The sequence below is a fragment of the Otolemur garnettii genome, unplaced genomic scaffold (assembly GCF_000181295.1).
Source record: "Otolemur garnettii isolate 467f Iridium unplaced genomic scaffold, OtoGar3 scaffold00143, whole genome shotgun sequence".
Lineage (NCBI taxonomy): Eukaryota > Metazoa > Chordata > Mammalia > Primates > Galagidae > Otolemur > Otolemur garnettii.
In genome coordinates this window covers 812490-832200 of record NW_003852538.1, presented here as the reverse complement: position 1 = coordinate 832200, position 19711 = coordinate 812490, and the positions used below count along the sequence as shown (strand labels likewise).

At 41.3% G+C, this 19711-nt stretch overlaps 1 protein-coding gene across 2 annotated transcripts in view; it reads left to right on the top strand.

The window, feature by feature from the left end:
- The window catches only part of PTPRR (protein tyrosine phosphatase, receptor type R), a 344290-nt gene that overhangs the window by 185862 nt on the left and 138717 nt on the right, over nt 1-19711 (top strand). Inside the window, exons 1-3 of one of the 2 annotated variants that reach the window (XM_012810853.2) lie at nt 5556-5724; nt 5985-6095; nt 18305-18573. In XM_012810853.2, coding sequence (XP_012666307.1) covers nt 6093-6095; nt 18305-18573 — 272 coding nt within the window. In that variant the 5' untranslated portion in view covers nt 5556-5724; nt 5985-6092. Of the gene's footprint in view, nt 1-5555; nt 5725-5984; nt 6096-18304; nt 18574-19711 lie in introns of those variants that run through there. The other variant, XM_003798938.2, reaches the window with a different exon arrangement.

Below are 19711 nucleotides of genomic sequence, written 5' to 3'. Positions count from 1 at the left end.
CATGTGTTTCAATGCAGGATGCTCCGGCAGGACGTGCATGTGTTTCAATGCAGGATGCTCCAGCAGGACGTGCATGTATTTTTGTCCTTGAACCTGTGACTGTTGCAAGTGTGTCTGCTCCTTCCCCCGCTCCCCACTACCCTCCCCAAACACAGTGTATTTTATTTCTTGCCACCAGAGTAATCTTTCTCAACATGAATCTGGTCATGCCTTCCTAACTTCATGATTCTTTGGCTGTCAAAATGCTATACAGAATGAGAGCTAGATCTCTTAGTATGGTACATGGACATTTGTATGCTGGACTTTAGTTTTTTGTTTGTTTGTTTTTTGAGACAGAATTTCACTTTGTCACCCTTGGTAGAGTGTCATGGTACAGCTCACAGAAACCTCAAACTCTTAGGCTCAAGTGAATCTTTTGCTTCAGCTTCCCAAGTGGGTGGGACTACAGGCAACCGCCTATGCTCGGGTATTTTTAGAGATAGGGTCTCCCTCTGGCCTAGACAGTCTCCCACCTCAGCCTCCCAAAGTGCTGGGATTACTGGCATGAGCCACCTTTGTGACTGTTGGACAGCACTTTCCTAATCTATGTTTCAGCAGATTTCAAACTTAATAGGTGCCCTGACACCCCTCCACGCTCTCTTCCCTCTCCTGTGTCCACACTCACTGTCCCACATCTTTGGTTTTTCAAGGTCCCGGCCCCGTGCGCAGAGCCTTCCCTGCTGCTCGGTGTCCCCCCTGAGCTTGGAGCAAAACTCCTTTAACCCCTGCTGGTCTTCAAGTTTGTCTCTACGCTGTGGGTTCCTTGAACGCATGTGACACGTCATTTTATCTGTGTCTTTTTTGCCTTTTTGTAGGGCTTGGCATAGAATGGGCATACAATTAAAAATAAAAACAATTGAGATAACAAATGCCAAGCACTGAACTAGATGGTATCCAAAGCCAGAAAAAAATAAGCAGCCAAACAAGAAACAAAGAAATAAATAAGATAATTCTTGCTCTCAATGAATCTGTGCTCTAATAGAGCAAATAAGATACAAATAACAAGGCTACAGGACTATGATAAAATGCCAGATCGCCCAGGGGGCCTTAAAGAAGAGACCCTTTGTGCTTCGGAGAGGCCACGGGACAGGCTCAGGGAGACCTTAACCAATCATCCACCCGAACCCTGCCTGCGTCTGACTCTGCAGTGGCTCCATCTGTATACCAAACCAACCCCCCCCCCCCCACTGTCTGGGCCCTTCACAGATTGACTAGCACACATGTCGCCTAAGACAATTCCTCTTTAAATTTTAAACAAATCACTAAATTAATGTATTCTGCTTGCCATAAACTTTTAGAGAACAATATAAGCATTCTCCCCCATTGCTTTATTCTAAGTTGAAAGGCCATTCTGAGCACTATAACAATGGGACAAACCGAGAGAAACTCACTACAGGAAAAAGAACTACTTAAAATGAAGCACTTGGGGGACCTCCAACACACCCCAGCCAGGGGCAGGTGAGGCACTTCCCTGAACTGCCTCTCACAGCGTGTAGCCCACAGTAAACCACGTGGTCGGCATGCACTTGAATAATGGAAGCTTAGGCTGGGGAGGTGGCTCACGCCTATAATCCCACCACTCTGGGAGGCCGAGGCAGGAGGATTGCTTGAGCTCAGGAGTTTGAGACCAACCTGAGCAGGAGTGAGACCCCATCTCTAAAAATAGCCCTGCCTTGTGATGGGTGCCTGTAGTTGCAGCTATTCAGGAGGCTGAGGCAAGAGAATCACTTGAACTCAAGGGTCTGAGGTTGCTGTGAGCTGTGATCCCACGGCACTCTGCCAAGGGCGTCAAAGGGAGACTCTTATCTCTAAAGAAAAAAAAAAAAGAAAAGAAAACATATTTGCCAGTCAGAATGTGGTATTTTCTCATGAAATTGCTGGAATCTAGAAATCTAGAATTTAGAAAATATACTTCACAGAAGAGTAGGAAGTATCTGAATAGAATACAAGGAGCGTTTCATGGAGGACAGATGGATTCTTCCCACCTTTTTATCAGGCACTCCCAGAAGGGGCCAAACAGCACATGTACCCTTTGATTTTGGACTGGAAGCTCTAAAGGCAGAAGCAGGGAAAAGCTGTGTGTAGGAGCAGGCAGCCCCTGAGAGCGACATGACAGACACATGCACAGCTGGAGGGACACGGCAGACACACTTCCTGACAAAGGAAACCCTACCATATAAATACAGGGTATCCATAAAGTCCGTGCACAGTTTAAAATAGTTTTATCTTGTAGTTGTGCCTGACGCTGGTCAGCAGCTTTCTGGGAGTGTACCCACTCTTTGTTCCTCTTTTTTTCTGGCAAATATTTTATAACAACTTATATCTCAACCCATTCTTTCACATTTTAATCTTAGAACTGTACGGTGCATTAACAGAAAAAGGGGATATTGGTATTTGGGCTCTTCAGCCTCCATGGGTCACAGAGCATCTGTTCCTGAACTTAGGTTAGTTACTTCCATGGAAGGGTGTGTCTTTATTGTTAGTGTTTCTTTATACGCTTGGTTGTTATTTTTTAATTGAAAATAACTTTGGGAAACAAAAATAATAAATTAGAAAATGACTTTTATTTAGCCATCTATTTTTGTTTCTAATCTAAGTTTCTTGAGAGAAAAACCATTATTTCTTTCATATCTCTTTGAATGGTCCCTAGAGCAGGTAGATATTTGGGTATTGTGTAAGATGTTTATAAAGATAAAACTAGATCACCTCTTGCCTAATAAGTAAACTCCCAGGCAAATAAAATTAAATCCATTATTTTAATTTCTATTTATAAATGTTTTTACCAAATGCATTAAATACCTATTGAAACCATAAGTTTTGCATTTGTATTGGAGAGAATAATTTGGGAATTTTTTTATCATTGTTCACTTACAAATCACTCCAGTCTCATGTGTCTTATATTTCAAAGAAGGAAGTGACCTTTTATAAATAGCAGACCTGTGTGCTGACTAATATACTCACAGATATTTACAAAGAAAAACCGCAACGTATAAATACAGGGTGTCCCTAAAGTCCGCGCACGATTTAAAACAGTCTTACATGGTAAATTGCACATGAACTTTCTGGATTCTCTGTATGTACCAGACTGATGAGTTTGGGGCTTGTTCCTTCACAGTGGGAGCACAGGCCAGCAGTCTAGTCCAGAGACTCCCAGCCCTGGCCGTGCCACACAGCACCAAGGAGATAAACAATCCAGTGACATTAGATCACTTGGGCCAGTTGTTTACCTGGTGCATAGTACAGTGGAAGTTTGGCATTTGTCCGACAAAGCCATATTATTGTAGGAGACATCTTACTTATTTGTGAACCAAATTAATCACGTAATTTATAACATTTCCACCTCTTCCTTGCTAAGTGAGCTTCCTGTCTTCTATCTGCAGAACCCTCTGGGTCTGCATTTAGGGTCTCCCAGCATTGGGGATCAGAACTGGTTTAAAAGGAAAGAAGGAAGGAATGGAGGGAGAGAGAAAAAAAAGAGAGAGGTGAAATAGAGGAAGGAAGGAGAGAGAGAAAGGAAAGAGGAGGGAAAGAGAGAAGAATGAACTATAAAGCATCAAATTCTTAAACGAGATACAGAGAAGCTATTGCTATCTATATAGGAAACTGCCCATATTTTAAATAAACAAAATGAAGCTCATCAGTTTTACTGCAACTAAGTGAAAGGGCAAAGCAATATAGCTATGAAATAAGACACAAAGATAATACAGTGCTGTGACATTAACTTGACCCCGCACAGAGCCTCTGAATTATTGAACACTCAGCCCCCTGACAAAATATAAAAAGCACTGGGTTGACCCTATGCAAAGGTTAGATTGACAATTCTTATGAATTATAGTCTTTTGATTTGTGGGATCTTAACCACAAACTTTTCCATTTACTACCCTGCCCTTATCAAGTTCTTTAGATCTCTGTACAAATATAGTAGTGCTCAGCGGGAGCGGCATGACTCAGAAAGAAATCTATTTACCAAGAAAGTGCAGTGACTAAGTTCTAGGAGTTCAAAACATGTGTCTTTCTAACTGGCGGTGGGGGCTGGGAGGGTAGGAAGTTAATCCTTTCATCATGACTGCTTCAGTTAAAAAGGAAAACAAAACAGGTTTGTCTTGAGCAAAAGGAACATGTTGATATTAAGGAGTGGTGGAACTACAGCAAGAAAAAAATGAACCAAATCAGGTTAGGAACACAAAATTTCTTTCCACCCACCTAACCACCCCTTTTTATCCAAATTTCACATGAGCTCAAGCTCAGATCCTTATACTTGAATTTGACAAATTGATGCTGCCTACTGAAGGCTTAACTAGTTTGCTTTTATAGCAAACAATGGATGCCATTTAGTTGAGTTGGCTGTAAAAAAAATTCATTTCCATCTTTATATCTGATTTCTACAAGAGTTTTCTATTAGTTTCCAGTTATGTTTATGGAGATATTGCAATTTAAAAAATGATCTGGCTGAGGTCAAAGAGATAAAAGAACATTTTTCACTTCAACCCCAAATTTCCTTTCCAGCAGGATACTTGGCTTATAAACATTTCGTCAATCAAGTATTTTCATTTCTCCATCAGTTTACTAACTGCATAGTTTAAAAGCAGGTTTCTGAATCATTTCTTATATCTAGGCATCTGTCACTGTCTTAGAAAGTAAGCCAAACATTCCAGGTGGCACATCCATGTTTTATAAGGAAAGGAAATAGAAACTTGACCGCTTCAAAAAATTAGCAATAGTCTTTCTCCAGATAACATCTGTAATCACAGTTAAACTCACTCTTTCTCTGTCTTGCCTGGCGTATCTCCCCACGAAACTGACTTGAGTTCTAGGAAAAAGTTTTCAGAAAATATTCTTCAAGGAAAATATTTCATTTTGTCTGATGTATAAACATTGAATGTGTTTTATTTTTCTCTGAGACTTAAAAAATAAGTTAGCAAAGTTAGCAATAAGTTAGCAGATTCAGACATCTACAAGACATGTTTCACTGGAGGATTTCTTAACTATTGGAGGTGAAATCAAGGACAGATGTGTGTCCTCACTGAGGGGAATCAAAGGGCAGCCTTCCACAAGGCATTTGACTGGACTTAGCCTTTATGGTTTTCCTAATCATGGATCATTTGGTTTCCAGTTAAAGTTTCATTAAGTATAAATCTATATTGTCACTAGATTGTAAACTTAATTTTATTCTAAGACTTGATTTTTAATCAATGTGTTGTTTTAAAAAGAATAGATGAAATAAAACTAAGATTCTCATCCACATTTTAGTCGTGTTCCTGCTTTACTCTTTTGCCCTCAAAGTAGTGAACAAAAGCAACAAAAAGTCTATTCATTTTACCTTTCATTAACAAGTAATTCTGAACTTCAGGTGTTTTTTTGTGCTTTAAAATCTTAACCATAAACATTCTAACAATCTTTATGGTTAAGATGGTACTTTTGTCAGATTTTGACAAAGCTGATTCCATTTTTAAAATGTAATAAATGGGGAGGGAGAGAAGGCAACGATTCCGGCATTGCTGCTGTTTATTAAAGCATCACCAGCTCTGTTTGCACCTGTTTCACTTTTGTTTAAAAGTGAAGAGCAGCATTACAACACGTAATCCAGGGTGTGATGTGGTGGGAGGGACTTACCACACTGAGGAAAGCTTCAGAAACAGTTTCCTCTGCACGGAAAAGCACAGAACCCTCTCACCTGTGCACCAGGTGGTTTCCCAGAGAAACAGGGAGGGACCCTTAGGAAGCCTGGGACCTTGCTCCTGTCCAGACACTGAACAACCTCCCGCGTCTCAGGATGGCAGCCTGTTGTCTCACAGCAGTTTGAGAAGCAGTTCTGGCAGCGGGGGGTGGAGGTGTGCTCCTCTCCGCTGAATGGAATAAAGCTAAAAACACGTTTAGTGTCTGATAAGAGCGCCAGTTTCCTCAAGCTCTCGTTTAACATCGGACTTTCTGTTTTCCTTTTAAAGAAAAATGTTTTACAGGGGCAACATGAAGCGGACAAAATCTGGAGCAAGGAAGGATTCTATGCTGTTGTCATTTTCCTCAGCATCTTTGTTATTATAGTAACGTGTTTGATGGTAAGTTGCTTCTTTGTACATTTTGATCCTTTGCTGAAGTCACTGCTTAATAAATATAACTGGATGCTGTGCCATTCAGATGAATGCTAAAAAGACGGAGCAGAAGCAAGACTGTGACCTGTTAGGCTGGGCGTCTGTCTGCCAGCAGAGTGACTGCTGAAGGGAGCCCTGTGGACTCGGGGCTGCTGAGCTGCAGGATGAAACTATAATTGCAATGAAGGTTTCAGTAACTTGATCAACCCTGAGAAGGAAGCTTTAGAAAGTGATTTACTGAGGTCACAGAAGCCCTCAAAGGCATTGCAGTCTCATGGGCACACTGGGGGCTTACTTCATTTCTTCTTTTATATCATCTTTATGGACCTCAGGAGAAATTTTTAAAAGGAAGTGTGTCTTTGGGACAAGCTCACTCTCTAAGGAATGGTTGATTTCCTTATTTTTAAAAGCCTTTGAAAACATTTATGAAAAGAAGGTGATTATAACCTCAAAGGCTAAATTAGATAACCAACTAATTTTTTAGGTGAAGAGCATGAAAGTGTAAATAGATTATACGCCGCTGTAGCTCTCCAAGTGACATCATGCAGCCCTTTTGAAAGTGTATCTCCAGTTGAAAAAAAAAAATAGAACCCAAATAAACCTATCCTCCTAAATTAGGCAGGGCTATTTGGTATTTAATGAATTAACAGTTATCTTTCAATAGAATGATAAGATTTTTCTATGCTTTTGAAAATTTTATGATGTAACATAATATCGGAAATTCAGAAATAGATTTTAATGTCTCTTTGTTCCTGTATATATATTCTTTTTGATTTTGTACATTTTTTAAAATACTTCTTTCTCAGTGTTTAAATGCCCCTGAAAGGACATCACACTGCTTATTCTGTCCTTAGTCAACACCGTTGCTCAGAGCTTTGCTGGATTTGGTTTATTTGTGCTCCCCCTGCTGGGAAGGGGTTTCTGGTAGAAAGATGAGGGCTTAGGCTGGACAGAGGCTGCATGGGTCTAAACTTAGAGGATGTAAAACAAAAGAAAGGCAATGCATCTTAGAGTCCAAAATGTAGGAAGCAGCACGAACATCCCAGAGCTTCCCTCATAATGAATTCAGAGGTATCTCCTTTGGGTCAGGTTTAAGAAAGAAAATTTCTAAAAACTGTGACTCAATAAACAAAAGAATCATTTCAGTACTGAGTAAGAAAATTAATGTTTATATTTTCGGTGGTAGAGATTAAGGAAAAATAATTTTAATGAGAAAAGGTTGGCAGTATTATGGAAATTGAGACAAACTTCTGGGCATTTCTTACTGCCTTGGAGAGTGTGGTTCCTTGTTGTGGTTAATTGCACTTTAAAATATGTGGCTCTTCTTCACTTTCATAGGGAAATCCCAAGTGCCATTCTCTCTCTTGTCATTCACAATTAGGACGTTTTTCTGCATCATAGATGAGGAAGGTTAGAAGGAGAGGGAGAGGAGAAAGGGGTGGAGAGTGATGAGAATGGAGATTGAAGAGGGGAGAAATGTCTGGGATCCAGAAGGGCAAAGGCAAAGATGAAAGCAGGGAGTGAGCAAGCAGCCTCAGGTGCAAGCTTTGAGTGCGAAAGGGCGGCAGAAACCGGAGAGCGGAGCTGGCTGTGAACACGTAATTCTGTACCTCTGGCCCGGGGCGTGCTGTGTACCCCCCGTCACTAGATTAAACGCTACATTGGTGTCACGTGGTCTCATATGTCAAAAGGACCCGGAGTAGCCACATCCTCAACCACTTGGGGAATGGGGATGACGCCTCCTTCCTCAAAGTTTGCAAAACACCAACATAAAAGTCAGAAACCTAGGTAATTCCGCTCCAGCGTCATTAGAACAAATCAAGACAGGAGATTTTCAAAGTGTGAGTAAGCTGTCTGTTGGGTTGGTCTGGAGAGTGGCTCGATCAGTACATCGCCGCAGAATATCCACTGGGGCGCTGTGGGAAGGGATATAAAGCCCTTGCTCTCTTGAACTCTGCTCTAGGCAGAGGCACAGATGATAATTAATTTTTTAAAACTCAAATCGTGACTAAGCTGTGTGATGCCAACTACATGACATTCTGTAAAAAGCAAAACTATGGAGATGGGGAAAAGATCAGCGGTTGCCAGAGGTCAGGGAGGGAGGGCCCGGGGGAGGGCAGCGGACCTCAGGGCAGTGGGACTATTCTGTGAGGCCCTGACTTTACAGATTGACCACCAGAAAGAGCGAGCCCTGGCCTGGCTGAGTTAACAGTACAGTGAGCCCTGGCCGGGCTCAGTGAACAGTACAGCGAGCCCCGGCGGGCTCAGTGAACAGTAGAGCGAGCCCCGGCCGGGCTGAGTGAACAGTACAGGGAGCCCCGGCCGGGCTCAGTGAACAGTGGAGTGAGCCCCGGTCGGGCTCAGTGAACAGTAGAGTGAGCCCCGGCCGGGCTGAGTGAACAGTACAGCGAGCCCCGGCCAGGCTGAGTTAACAGTGGAGCGAGCCCTGGCCGGGCTCAGTGAACAGTACAGCGAGCCCCGGCCAGGCTGAGTTAACACTGCACATCAGCACTGGGCCCCACACTAATGCACGGAATAGGGAAAGGGAGAGGTGGGGAGAGTGTGTGGGAACTCTATTTTCTGCTCAGTTTTTCTGTAACCCTAAAACTTCTCTAACAAATAATAATGTATTTTTAAATCAAATCGTGATAAGTGCCATGAAGAAGATAACAAATAGTGAGTGAGTGGAGCTGAGCGACCAGAACCTTTGGGTCCCATGAATGAAAATATGTAGGAAAAGGGCTCCAGGCCGGGGCGTGAGGGGTGGAACAGGCACAAGTGCCTGCTCAGGTTCAAGGGGGAGGCTGGAAACGAGTGTTTTAGGCAGAACCTTGGCGGGACCTGATGCAGGGAATAGAGAACAGTGAACCGTGGGAGAAGCAGGCCCTCGCTAGAGGCCTCTGCAGTAGCCTGGTGAGGAAGGTCCAGGGCGGGTGGGGATGGAAGGGGTGCAGGGTTGGGATCTACCTGAAGGTAGGACCGGCAGGCCAGGCTGAGTCCCTGATTCTCAAGGACAGGAGCAAAACCTTCAGAGGACTCTGAAGTTACCTGGCTGGACTCCCTGGGTGGCAGGCTCTCATTTTCCAGGAGAGGAAGGTGTTGGGTGTTGGGGCGGAGACTCGTGTATTCAGGTAGTTCCTGAACAAATGAAAGAAAAAAACGGAATGAGAGATTTTAAACACAACCTAACTTCTTTTTTGGGGGGGGGGACAGAGTCTCACTTTGTCCCCCTGAACACTATTTTGAATTTTATTAGGAAAGGATCTGTTTAAAAAGTAGCAGAGGGAACCAGCATCAGGTAGAAGAAATTGATTCTCATTGGAAAACAAATACCACCTGACAGGCAGGGTGGAGATGGGCTAAGTTTATCTGACGAAACTTACCTGGAGGACTCCGTAGTTCACAGTTAGAGACATGTCAAACGTGGTTCTCTAAAATAAGCCCATCTTTGTTACGTGTTCAAATGTTTCTGATAATTACCTTCATTTAAAACAAGTTTTTTATTTGGATTTCTCCATGAGAGTTATCACTTTTGTAACTCTCAATATAGTCTACTTCTGTTTCCTATAGTTTTGCTTTTCCATGACCAAAAAAAAAACCAGGGATCGGTAACTCAGAATTTCTCCTCTGGCACTAATGAGAGACCGAGTGCTGCTGTTCGCACCTGTCCTTCCTATACGCCACAGGAATGAAAAGTATGTGGTTTTATTATGAAATTACATAGGTAAGTTGCTGTAATGGAAGGTTGTGTTCTACATAACAATAACTTAAGACTTGGCAACATTTTTGAAATGTGGCATGTTGTTTACTTTCCTTAAAATACAAAAAAAAAAATATATGTGTTACCAGGCATAAAATTAGACAGGCATGACATTTTCAAATATGTGACTTATTTAGCACTTCACAAATGTGAATGTAGAGTGGGCGGAGCGACAAATACAATTTTCCAAGAAAAAATGTGTGGGCAACTTCCAACCCATTCAGTCTGTTTTAGATGGAGGAAACTTATTACTAAGAAGAAATAGTTCTCAAACTTGAACAAATAATAGAAAGAACACCATTTATCATCTAAATTAGACCTTCAAGTGAAGGTTTATTAACAAGTGCAAAGATATTTATGAAATGTAGGTAGAGATGTCTATAGGCCAGATTGCTTCTGGAAAGGAGTTTAGGAGTCGCATAAAATCACATAAAAACAGCTGTATGGGTCAGTGAAAGTGCTGGTGTGTGTTTAGACCCTCGGAAGAGTCATCCATACATTATGCTAAGAGTCTCCCTACTCGTGGTCGGGTAGCTGAGTCAGGTAACCCTATATCCAAACACCTGCTGTAGGTTAAGCATGAAACAATACTTACATATCAAAGGCAGACAAAAATAGCCACAATTTTTTTACCCTGGTAAATATTATATGATCTCTAAGGGCTTAAGATAAATGGGACTAGAGCCTTAGCTGGAAAGTTGTTACAGAACCATTTCTTTCTCTCTCTCTCTCTCTCTCTCTCTCTCTCTCTTTCTCTCTTAGAGACAGGGTCTTGCTCTATTGCCCAGGCTGGAGTGCAGAGGCACAATCAGCTTATGTAGCCTCAGTCTCCTGGGCTCAAGGGATTTTCCTGCCTCAGCCTCCCAACTAGCTGGAGCTACAGCAATATGCCACCACACCTAGCTAGTATTTTTATATTTTTATAAAAAATGGGGATCTTGCTATGTTGCCCAAGCTAAACTTGAACTCCTGGCCACAAGTGATGCTCCTGCCTCAGCCTCCCTAAGTGCTGGGATTACAGATGTGAGTCACCATACCTGGCCAAGAACCATTTCTAAAGTCAGTGTATATCTCCAACTAATATTCAATGTTTTTCATACAAAACTTCTTAAGTAGCAACAATAGTAATAATTAGTTTCTTCCATTTATTGCACACTTTGTGGTAGTAAACTGATACTAAATCTACTGCTGATAGTTAACAATTAATAGATCTTAGTTTCTTGATTTTACTGATAAGTAAGCCAAGATCCCAAAAAGATAAATGGCTTGACAATGCTGGTGCAAAGGTGATGGGAAGGGTAGGGATTCAAACTCAAATTTGTCTGAATTGAAAGTCTGGGCTCTTTACATGGTCCCACTCGATTCCATAAAGGAGCCAAGCTGTGGTGTCCTTTGGCGCTATCACTCTATCTTATGAACATCTATATCTGGCCACAGATGGGTCCAGTAACTGATGAGCAGGGCTGTGTCATCAGAGCTGTACCGTCCACAGAGACTGACAGATGGGTGCCACACCATGCTGTGTGCTGTGACCACACCTTTACGTTTGCACTTTGTACTGGGTGTAATTTTTTACACATCCATTCTATAAGTATGTGAATTTCTAGAGGACAGAGGAGAGGACAACTCTATCTTTGCATCCACAATGTCCTTTTATTCTTTTTCTTAGAGATGGGTCTTGCACCGTCCCCCAATTTGGGACACAGCAGCTCAACCATCACTCACCGTATAGTTTCCAGCTCCTGGGCTCAGGGACCCTCCTACTGCTCCCTCCTGAGCAGCTGGGACTATGGGGTGTGCCAGCAGGACCAGCTAATTTTTTTTTTTTTTTGTAGAGATGGGGTCTTGCTTTGCTGCCCAGGGTGGTCTCAAATTCCTGATCCTAATGCCTCAGCCTTCCAAAGTGGTAGGATTACAGGTGTGAACCACCACATCCAGCCACACAATGTCTTATTTAGAGAATTCAGTCAGGATTAATTCATGTTTATCATTTTAAAAGAAAATGAAAGAAAAAAAAGTACAGACTGTTGATTGGTGGCACCATTTGAAATTTGAACATATTGTAATCCAAATACAACATTATGGGCCACTTATGAGACTTTTAAAACAAAAATTACAAGCTACAAAAAAGCTTCAAAGGATTTTTTTTAGCTTTCTCTCATTTCTGTTCTTCTGGTCCTCTTATTCCCACCCTTATTTTCCTCTCTGGCTATCTTTTGACTTTGACAGCTCCTCTCATTCAATAATCCTTTCTCTTTTCCTTTTTCAAATGGTTGGATGGCTTCATGGCATTCTAAGATTTAAACAATCTCTTAAAGGAAAAGTTGTTGGCTTGTCATTGCTGTGATAAGCTTTTAGGTTGAGTTTTAAAACAAAGTGAATTCACGTAGAGAAATATGTACACGCTGTATTCCAAGCCTCAATCTGTACAGAGAAAAATCTCTGACACACTTTTCCAGAGGGTTTGGGAAAGAGGTTTTAAAGAAGGAATGTGGGAATTTGGAAGGAACAGTAAAGTTAAATAATCCTGCGTCTGGAAGTTGGCAAACCTGGATTCTAGATTATGTGTATGTCCAACATTCCATAAACCATTTCACTGCTCTGGGCTTAAACATGAAATAAGGAGATTCTAACAAAAGATTCTTAAAATCCCGTACACCAGGTTTCTTGAAAGCAGCACTGATGACACATGGGACTATATATCATGGGGGGGGGGTCCTTCCTGTGCCCTGCAGGGCAGCATCCCTCGCCTCTGCCCACGGGATGCCAACAGCACCCCTCCCTCTCTTCCTAAGCCACCTCTAACTATGACAACCAAAAACATCTCCAGGAATGGCCAAATGTCCCCTGAAGGGCAGAATCCCTGCCACTTAGGCCCCAGCATTTCAGCTTAGTTCCATGACCACTGCCCCACTGCCAAGGATCAATCTCTTCCATTCTCCTTCATTTTTTCAGACAGTCCAATCTCTTGAGCATTTTTAAACAGAGTCTTACACATATTATACATCTGCAGGTTCTGCTTTCCCCTAAGTAAAGATGTAGAAATCTGTACACGTACTACCCAGGGTTGGGCGGTAACGTTGACCTCTGACCGAGATGAAGTAAACAGATGACAGAGCATAAAATATATTACAAAGGTTCCTCATCAGAAACACAGGTTCCACCTATGAATAGTAAGGAAGGACTCACTAGACCTGGTTTTATGCTAATATAATCATAAAGAGGACCTGGCAAAAACAATTGAGAAGGCAAATTTTCCTGGATTTTCATGTTTTAAAATGTTTCTCTAAAATCCAAACATAAACAGGTAGGCAAATATTCTTCTATGCATATTATATTTAGATGTGAAGAACTCAGAAAGTACAATATATTATCCTCCACATATATATTTTTGTAAAGGGGCAGATATATTTGTTCACTTCTTCATTCGGGAAAATAACTTCCTATGATTAAAAAAAAAATCACATCATCTGGAGTGGCTCATGCCTGTAAACCCAGCACTCCTGGAGGCCGAGGCCAGAGGATCCCTTGGACTCAGGAGTTCAAGACCAGACCCCTGACTCTACTAAAAATAGACAGATTAGCTGGGTGTTGGGGCAGTTGTCTGTAGTCCTAGCTACTCTGGAGGCTAAGGCAGGAGGACTGTTCAAATCCAGGAGTTTGAGGTTGCTGTGAGCTAGGCTGAGGCCATGGTACTCTAGTCAGGGTGACAGAGTGAGACTCTGTCTCAAAAACAAAAACAAACAAACAAACAAAACAACTTAAATTCTATTGCTTGCCATATAGTAATTATGTGTTTAGCTTAACACAAGTGTAAGACATATATGTACCATCTGACAGGTACGGTTCTAGTATGGGTTAGGTTTTTACAGAGTGGTGGTGACACAGTTCACCATGAGGCTGATGAGACATGAGAATAAGCACAGAGGTGAAAGCACAGGTCCTGGGTGCGGGACGGAGGTGTCCGGCTCCGCCACTTTCTATCCGTATTTTCCCACAAACAGGACTTGCTGTTTCTCACTATTAAGTCTAAATTTTAAATAGATTCTTGGGCTGATGGTTTATATCCATCAGCTCCTTCAGTTTGGCCCCTCTCATCCACCGTGGCCTCTCCAGAACTGCTGCCTTCCTTCACCGCGAAGCTCTGAGTGTTCCCGATTCAAATTTGGGTCTTTCAGTATCTGTGCCTTCCTGATGGAGACACCGTGGAGAGGGTAAATAGGTCGGCAAGGCTGTTCTGTCTTCTCCTGTGTGGTCCAGATCAGCTTACTGACCACTTCTTTCAAGTCATTCCTCTGCACTGGATCAGATGGTCGCATTTGCTGAACTATATTCTGAGAATATATTTTCCGTATATTCTATAATCTCCACATCTAAAGATTGTTCCATGTTTTAGTAAAACCAGCACAGAACCAATGAGGCAAATAACTATTGGTAATCTTGACATCAACGCAAGCTTCAGTCATGGACTGGCCATCTTCTGGGCATGAAATAAACAAAACACACCCTGTCAGGGGCAAGGTCCAAGCCATGGAGACCGGTTGGGCAGTTTTTGCCCTGAATATCCTCAGTTAATACAAATTCACCATCCTGCAGTCCAGCAAGGCTCACTTTACACACAGAATCCTTGAGGGCGTTAGATGCAAGTTTGGGTCCTTAGTCCCAGTGAAAAGTACTTCTTAATTCAGCCAGGTAGGTACTTTCACATCATAGCAGTATTTCTTAGAAGGATCAGCGCTTTCTTCTTGGCTCCCTCTTGGCCTTTTGTGAGGTGTTTGTTCTTGCAACTGCTATGGTGCTGCTCCAAGAGCTGAAAGGCCAGGAGATTCTATTGTAGAGCTTAAGGAAAACGCAATATACTTCGTTTGAAAGTAGCTGTATTAAAGGCAGGAAGACTTGCCATTTTGTATTAGACATCTCTTTCTTATCCAGTAATAGTTTTCAAGGGAATGATATGACTCCATTATTTTTCAAAATGTAAAATTCAGTTTTACCCTACAAGAGTCAGTGGATACCACCAGCATAGAAGTTTCCAGGTTATGAGAAAGTGAATTTACATAAAAGACAGTTCGAATTCTCTTTCATCTCCCAAAGTTCAATGTATTATATGCATTTCTAGTTTTACCTCATAGATGCATAGTCTTTTCCTTAAGGAGATCTCCTTTCAGTTTGCAAACACCATGTTTCGAGTTGGTGGGTTTGTGTAGAGTGAGGGAGAGGGTAGAAAGTGTGGAGCCTGCAAGCCAGGGCTGGGCTTTGCTAATTGGGCACTTCTGACAAGCAGGTTCCTTGCCCAGACCTCAGTTTCCTTAATTTGTAATGAGGTTGGAAAGACCTAACTGATTCCCTCAGTATCTCTAATTAAAAAGTAGTTTAGAACAGGCACAGTGGCTCACCCCAGTAATCCTAACACTATGGGAGGCTAAGGGAGGAGGATTGCTTGAGCTCAGGAGTTTGAGAACAGCCTAAGCAAGAGTGAGACCCTGTCTCTACTAAAAACATAATGAGCCAAGTTTTGTCGTGGGCACCCATAGTCACAGCTACTCGGAAGGCTGAGGCAGGAGGATCATTTGAACCCAGGAGTTTGAACTTGCTGTGAGGTAGGCCAATGCCATAGCACTCGGCCTGTGCAACAGAGTGAGACTCTGTCTCAAATAAATAAATAAAATTTTAAAAAATAGTAAAAGGTGCTTAGCACATGTTCACCCCTATTTTTCTACCTCTCTGCCCTTCCCTAACCTTCTTTTATGTTATTGTAATTTGGGATGTTGGACCTGAGACATAATTAAACTTGGTTTTCACTCTCTATTTCAATGAAAAACAAAAGCTGCTTTTTATATCCCAATTTCTAGTTCTTGAGCTTTTAATTTCGAGTCATCTTTTCATGTCTGGGAGTATTCAGGTAAATACTTTTTAGGAAGAGACATGGGTAGTATATTTTCTGAGACCCTGTGCATTTGAGTTCTTTCTGTTGGCTTCATACACATAAATGTCAGTTTATCTGGGTATAAAATTCATGCATCTTTTGCAATAGACTTTTTTTCTCAAAGCTATGAACAAATTGTTACATTTACCATTTTCTTCTCACATTTACTCTACTTATTTCAATGGTCATACACTGTTGGGACTTTTTTTTTTTTAACTTAAGAATGTCTCTCATTCCATACCCCTAAATTCCATAAAAACAGGAGGCAGTCTGTTCTGTTCATAGTGAAACACCTCAAAAACAGGAGGCAGTCTGTTCTGTTCAGTGAAACACCCCGTGCCTTTTGCGACACAGGACACAAAGTTAGCACTGAGAAATCATTCAGAATGATTGCTTACCTTCCATTCATCCCAGTTTATCATTTAGCAGCTCTTCTCTGACATCCTATATTTTCTCTTGTTTTTATAGTCTTCTTTTTATTATTTTGTTCCACATTCCAAGTAGTCTCAAGTTTACCTTATAGACCACTGATTATATTTTCTTCATTGACAATTCTGTTCTTTATTGCTTGCAAAAAGATTTACATCTTGCTACTGAGTTTTCAGTTCTTTAGATTTTTTTACATCTGTCTGATAGCTTTTTATCTTAGAGTGTTGTGCTTTTATTTTATTCTGGCTCTTTTTTATAATCTTACTTGGATAGACTTTTTTCCAAATATTATTTTGAGAATACTGGACAAATATTTTCTAAAATTGGCCTAAAAAAATGTCAAAAGTCTTTATTTCCTCTACAATTTCAGACAGATTCTTCTCTAATTTTCTTTTCTGTTTATCATACTTTAACAAGAGAAAAATGTATATTTGGGCTTTGTATCTCTTCAGGAGATTTAAAATATAGAGATTACTAGGATTTGAAGGAAGTTTGACAGAGAAGGAAAGACAAAATTGACCTCCGAACTCAGTGGTTCTCGACCCACAGGAACTGTATTAAAGGGTCGCAGCATAGGAAGGTTCAGAACCACTGTCTTAACTAAACTAAACATTATTGCAAAGCACCCCGTCCTCCTAAAATAACATTAACAGAGGAGTTCAATTGGCTTAAAACTTTTTAAGATACAAATGTCATCAGGGCTGTATACCAGAAGATAATGGCAGGTAATGGATTCAGTCACCTGTTCGTGTGAATTAACTTACCAAGTCACTTCCTGAGACCAGACCTGAAGAAACACCAGGACATCTAGCATCTTGTAGGAGTTGGAGGAGAGAAGTTAACACCAAAATAAGGATGAAAAGGACTACAGAAAGGAACCCAAAATACCTTGTTGACCTCATAATTTGGTCTGTGAAGTGTGCCAGCAAAGTCATCCCACTTCTTTTAAAAGTTTAAAAGAGATGGTCCTATCATTTATCAGTTAAGTTAGTCATAGAAAAAACTCTGAGAATGAAAGACAATGATACTTTTCCTTTTTCTACACTCGTTAAAATTTAAGGGGAGAAAGGAATAAGAAAGAAATTTCTGATTGCCCAAATTACTTTTTGATAGATGCTCTAAATTTAATTTTGTGAAGTATTTACCAGATAATTCAGGTTGATATATGACTAATGCAGATATTTGCCAACATAAGAAATCATGGTTTATGGCATAACTATACTTTCACTGATGTTTGCAAGACTTCTTTCTTTTATGCCGTATTGGATGCATATCTTCATTTCCATGGATGTCACAGGCCCTTGTTCCATGGCCGTTCCTTCTACGAGCCCACCATTCCAGTCATTTTAAGTGCAAGTCCCCATGCGACCAAACTGACATCTGGCATTTTCACAAAATTGGCTAAGTTTGCTTTTGAATATATCTTCAGGGAACAGATTCGTGTACACACATATCTGTGTGTATATGCAGCATTATTACCAAGAGTTTACCAAGTATAACTCTTCTTAGTAAAGTATCATAAGAATGGAAAAAAGTATGCAGTGTACTTAATACTAAAATGAAACCAGTCTGAAACTACTACACGTCCACAGGAAAGAAAAACATAACTATATTCTAGTGAGGGGGAGGGGAGGAGGGAGAGAGAAGGGGAGGGTGATGGGCAGGTGCTCACCTGATGCACACAGTGTGGGGGTGTTCAGCAGCCCCCTGGGTAAGGACTCGGCTACAACTTGGACTTTACCTTGGAAATGAAAACAGTGTAACTTGAACGTCTATACCCTCATATCAATCTGAAATTCAAAAAAAAAATGCAGAGTGCAATGGATGCTGTAGTAGAGTTATAAGCCCCCAAAATGAATAAATATAAAATGAAAATAAAAATAAATAAATGCCAAGTATATCATCTTGAGAAAAATCTCAATACCACAAAGCCTAGAAGCTTTGGCTTCCTTTACCACTAAACCTTTACTTTGCTTTGTCTTCTAGATTGGGGTGGAGAAGAGCAGACCCCGCTGTTGAGTGTGAGGAAACGTGACAGCAGTCTTTTATCTCCTTCTGTAGATTCTTTATAGATTAAAAGAAAGGTTTCAGCTTTCCTTGAGACAAGATAAAGAGAAAAACCAGGAAATCCACCTGTCGCCCATCACATTACAGCCAGCACAGTCTGAGGCAAAGACAGGCCACAGCATGGTCCAGCCTGAGCAGGCTCCCAGGGTGCTGAACGTTGTCGTGGACCCCCAAGGCCGGTGCACCCCCGAGATCAAAGCTACCACCTCTACCTCGGTCTGCCCTTCTCCTTTCAAAATGAAGCCCGTAGGCCTTCAGGAGAGGTAAGAATTTGTCTACATGTGGCTTTTTGTAAAGTGTATTTATCAAGTAAAAAAGAAAGAAGTACAAGTGATTCGCAGAATTAGGTGGAATCGTTCACCTCCAAATGGACACCAGGATGAAATAATGGTTTTGTCTCCCAAAAGAATCCAGCTAGATAGAATCTTTATGTACACCTGATTCTGTTAAGCTAAGTCCATATTCAACTACAAGACAGTTGCTATCACTATCTATTAAGTTTTTATTGAGATTTACTAACCTCACATGGTGGGGCCTTATTTAACTGTAGTAAAATTCTAGAGGACAAGATGCTGGGCTTGAAGTTGCTGCAAAATCTCCCACTGTTTGGAGTCAGGTAGGAGTCCATGATACCACCAAGTAAGTTTTTAAAGTTTCACGTCTGCTTTCTTTAATCATGACAATATGTGCTGTCAAGAGCCTTGACACTGTCTTTGCTGTCTGTCTGTCCTGCCTTTGGGGTGTGTTTATGCCTGTGATGTACTTTATGTGGATACATTTCAATTTAAGGCAAATACAATGGGCGGAAACTAGGAGCAAAAGACATCAATGAGCGGCTCATTCCTTGCTTCCCCAAAAATACTCAGTAAAGCTATCCCATGGCTCTTCTTAAAATAAGACGTCTCATTTTTGTATTTTAGATACGATTTGTATTGTATCCAACAATGAACACCAGGGCAGTGGGAGGTGAGAAGTTCTCAGGGTGTAGTGGCAGGTCCATTCTCCTCTGGTTTTATGTCTCCTTTTTCTATCACCGTCCTTTCTGTTGTCTTAGGTTTCTAGATCACAGATATAAGTATTAAATATATTTTCCATGATGAATCATAATGCCCTGTGCAAATAGTCATGATTTATACACATACATACACACCCTTCAGAAAATGTAGTTTGGGCTTAAAAGCTACAGAAGTCAAAATTGGTCATTCAGTATTCTTTGAAAGCATCAACAAAGAACAAATGACCTGAAAAGAAGGGGGTTCATTGATTCCTAAAGGCCCGTGAAGGAAGAGCACTTGGAGGAGGAGGAAGAGCCGCAGGAGGAGGAGAACAGAATGATCCAGCGGGTCTTTCTTCCTCCTCCTCAAACACTGCTGAGTTCCTGATGGAGCCACAGGGGTCTGC